The sequence below is a fragment of the Physeter macrocephalus genome, chromosome 19 (genome assembly GCF_002837175.3).
Source record: "Physeter macrocephalus isolate SW-GA chromosome 19, ASM283717v5, whole genome shotgun sequence".
Lineage (NCBI taxonomy): Eukaryota > Metazoa > Chordata > Mammalia > Artiodactyla > Physeteridae > Physeter > Physeter macrocephalus.
The window spans coordinates 8,093,523-8,096,534 of NC_041232.1; the positions used below are offsets into that span (position 1 = coordinate 8,093,523).

The following is a 3,012-nucleotide window of genomic DNA, read 5'->3' on the forward strand; positions in this document are numbered from 1 at the left end:
TCTGCTGCGGCCTCTCCCATTGCAGAGCACAGGCTCCGGACGTGCAGGCTCAGCGGCCATGGCTCACGGGCCCGGCCGCTCCGCGGCACGTGGGATCTTCCCGGACCGGGGCGCGAACCCGGTTCCCCTGCATCGGCAGGCAGACGCGCAACCACTGCGCCACCAGGGAAGCCCTGATTTTGTTTTTTGGGCCATCCACAGAGGTTTAGGCCATATATTAGGTGTCCTCGGACTTCAGGAAAGGAAAGCTTAGCTATGGAGACAGGCTGAGCTGAAATTGCACCAGGCTCCCGACTTCCTCATGGTATTTCACCTTTCCTGTCCACATCTGTGAAATGGGCACAATACTTCCCCCTGAAAAGTGCACAGAGGGGAACGTACGAGGAAATGGAGCTCCCAGCCCTGCTGCCAGAACACACAGGGGAGCTGCCCTGCCTCTCCACACCTCAGCTTCCTCATCTGAGAAGTGGGAGCTAATGCCACTTCCTCTGGGGGCTGTGGGTAATGAGAGGGGGCGTAAGGCGCGCAGCACGGAGCCTGGCGCCCTGCCATCCCCTTTCCCGAGGGGTCTCTGGTAAGGGGTTGAGGATCTTGGAGGCTGGGGGAAGCCAGCGGAATATTCCCACTTACAGTTTGGTCAAATCCGCTGACAGCGGCCGTGCCTGGACCACCTTCTTCCTGATCTCTGGCTTTGCTTCCGAGCTCTCGGTGGCCCAGCCTTTGATCCGCTCCTGGACGCTCACACCGGCTTTCCCCCGCTCCGGTGCAGCCGGTGGGGACTCAGGGGGCGCTGACGGGGGTGAAGACCCCAGTGACAAGGCCGAGGCGCTCTCCTCGCCAAAGAGGCTGACGTGCTTCTTCACGCCGCCCCTCGGGGTCCGCTCTCCCCCTGCCTGGGTTTCCCCATCAGCTGCTCTGCTCTTGACCTCAGCGATTTCTTGGCCTTTTCCAGGCCTGGGCGAAGGGGACTGGGGGGCCCTGGGTGCCTTCTCCGGCTCCCCATCCAGCTTGGCTTTCTCGTCCCCAAGATTCTGGTCATTGACGGGGGTGACCCTGGCCGAGCCCCCCGTGGTTCTGAGGTTGCCCATCTCCACCTGCTTGCAGAGCAGCAGCTTCTCCTTCCGTTCCTGGATCTTCCTGACCACCTGCAGGAAGTCGGAATCCGGGTCGTGAAGGGGAGCCTCTGCTTTGACCAGACACTCCCCATCCACTTTGGGGTCCAGGTCAGGCCTCTCGGGACCCCGCCACTGGGCCGTAGATCCTGCTATGGCCACGTCCGCCACCTTCCTCGCCAAGGCCTCTCTACTCTCGAACCTGGCCGTGAGGTCCACGGACAGAGGCCTAGGCCTCCTCACCCACGTCTTCTCAGGAGGGGTGGGGGGCGCCTTCCCCGCCACGGCTGCCCCGCCAGGGCCTGCTGGCTTCTGAGGCTGAACGGACTCGATGAAAATGGCCGACACGGGCCTTCTCTTCAGGCGAGGCCTGGGCTCCAGAGCGGGGCTACCCGTGTCCTCCACACTGCTGGCCTTTGACAGAGGCTCCTTTAGGCCTGTCTCCTCTTGGGTGGCCACCGGCCTGGTGACCTGAGACAGGGAGGCCGGTCGGGGAAGAGTCCCCGCAGGCTTTCGGGCCGGCAAGGCGGGCTTGGTGGCCACCTCAGGCCGGGAGGCAGAAGGGGGCCCCTGAGACACGCCTGCGTCGGCCTCCGGAGCCCCCCGGCCGACCCCCTTCCCCAGGGTAGGCCCGGCTTTGGTGGTTTCAAAGAGGATCATGGTGCCGGGGCTAGGCCGCAGAGCCGCGGCCTTGGAGAACAGAGACGAGCTGCTCGGGCCGTCCCCGCTCCCCGCCTCCTGCCCCACCAAGCCGGGCATCTTCTCGTCCAGCCCCTCTGCCGGCACGTCCCGGGGGAGCCCCCGGGTAGGGGACGGCCTGCTCAGGCTGGGCCACGAGGAGGCCACGTCCCCGGCCTTCTCCTTGGAGAAGGGCTTGGGGGCGAGCCTCCGCAGAGGAAGCAAGCGGACTGGGCTCCTGAGGGGGCTTTTTCCTTCCAAGAGCAGCGCTGAGGGGGCCCCGGAGGCGTTGCCAGCCTGGCGGAAGAAGGTCCGAGTCAGAGCTTCCTCCTTGGAGAGCTCGCCCAGGCCTGGCACTCCTGTCAGAGAACTTATGGAGCCGACCTCCACCCGCGTCACCATGGTTACGGCTGTGGATCCATGGGGAAGACGAACATCAGAAACAGAGAGGCAACCACTAAAAAAAATAGTAAATTTAAGATTCAGTCAGTGTCTGGGTTGAAGCAGAGGGATTTGGGGGATGGGGACCAAGAGAGCAGAGTCCCGGGTCTGGGCGACAGCTCTGCATTGACCACCGGGCCGGCCCGGGCCAGTGCCTTCACCTCTCAGCTGTGGGCCAAGGGCAGTGGACTAAATGGCCCGACTCTGACGTTCATTCCGGCTCAAAGGATACAGAAAAGGCACCAACATTCTCTTGGATTTTCCTGACTCGGCTAATCTCAAGGCCAGCTTTCAGGGTGCAAAGTGATGATCTCTGCTGTACAGGTATGGAAACCAGCTCAGAGAGGCCAAGTAACCGACCTGAGGTCACTCAGAGAGTAAAGAGGCAAAGCTGGGATTCGAACCCAGGTCAGACTCCAAATTCACACCACACGCTTCCAGCATAAACCCTGATGAGAGTCCTGTCACCCCGCAGTGTTTTCCCATTGCAGAGCCTGCCCACATCGGGCTGGTCCTGGTCCTCGTCACAGCCAAGCACAGAGAGGGTAGGTGACAAGCCCCACCTCACACAACTACCCAACGGTCACAGAGTTGGTCACTGGCCTAACCGTCCAGACAGTCCCTTATCTCTCCCCTCCCCAGTCCTTCCAGAAGCCTTAAAAAAAAAAATCCATCCTCGGGCTTCCCTGGTGGCGCAGTGGTTGAGAGTCCGCCTGCCGATGCAGGGGACGCGGGTTCGTGCTCCGGTCCGGGGGGGTCCCACGTGCCGCGGAGCGGCTGG

General features: G+C 62.6%; 1 protein-coding gene across 1 annotated transcript in view; it reads right to left on the reverse strand.

Annotated features, from left to right (window-relative positions):
- Positions 1-3,012, reverse strand: part of KIAA1671 (KIAA1671 ortholog) — an 82,543-nt gene that overhangs the window by 20,903 nt on the left and 58,628 nt on the right. Inside the window, exon 3 of the mRNA XM_055080679.1 lies at positions 631-2,247. Within this exon, the coding sequence (XP_054936654.1) occupies positions 631-2,192 (1,562 nt within the window). The 5' untranslated portion in view covers positions 2,193-2,247. The remainder of the gene's footprint in view (positions 1-630; positions 2,248-3,012) is intronic.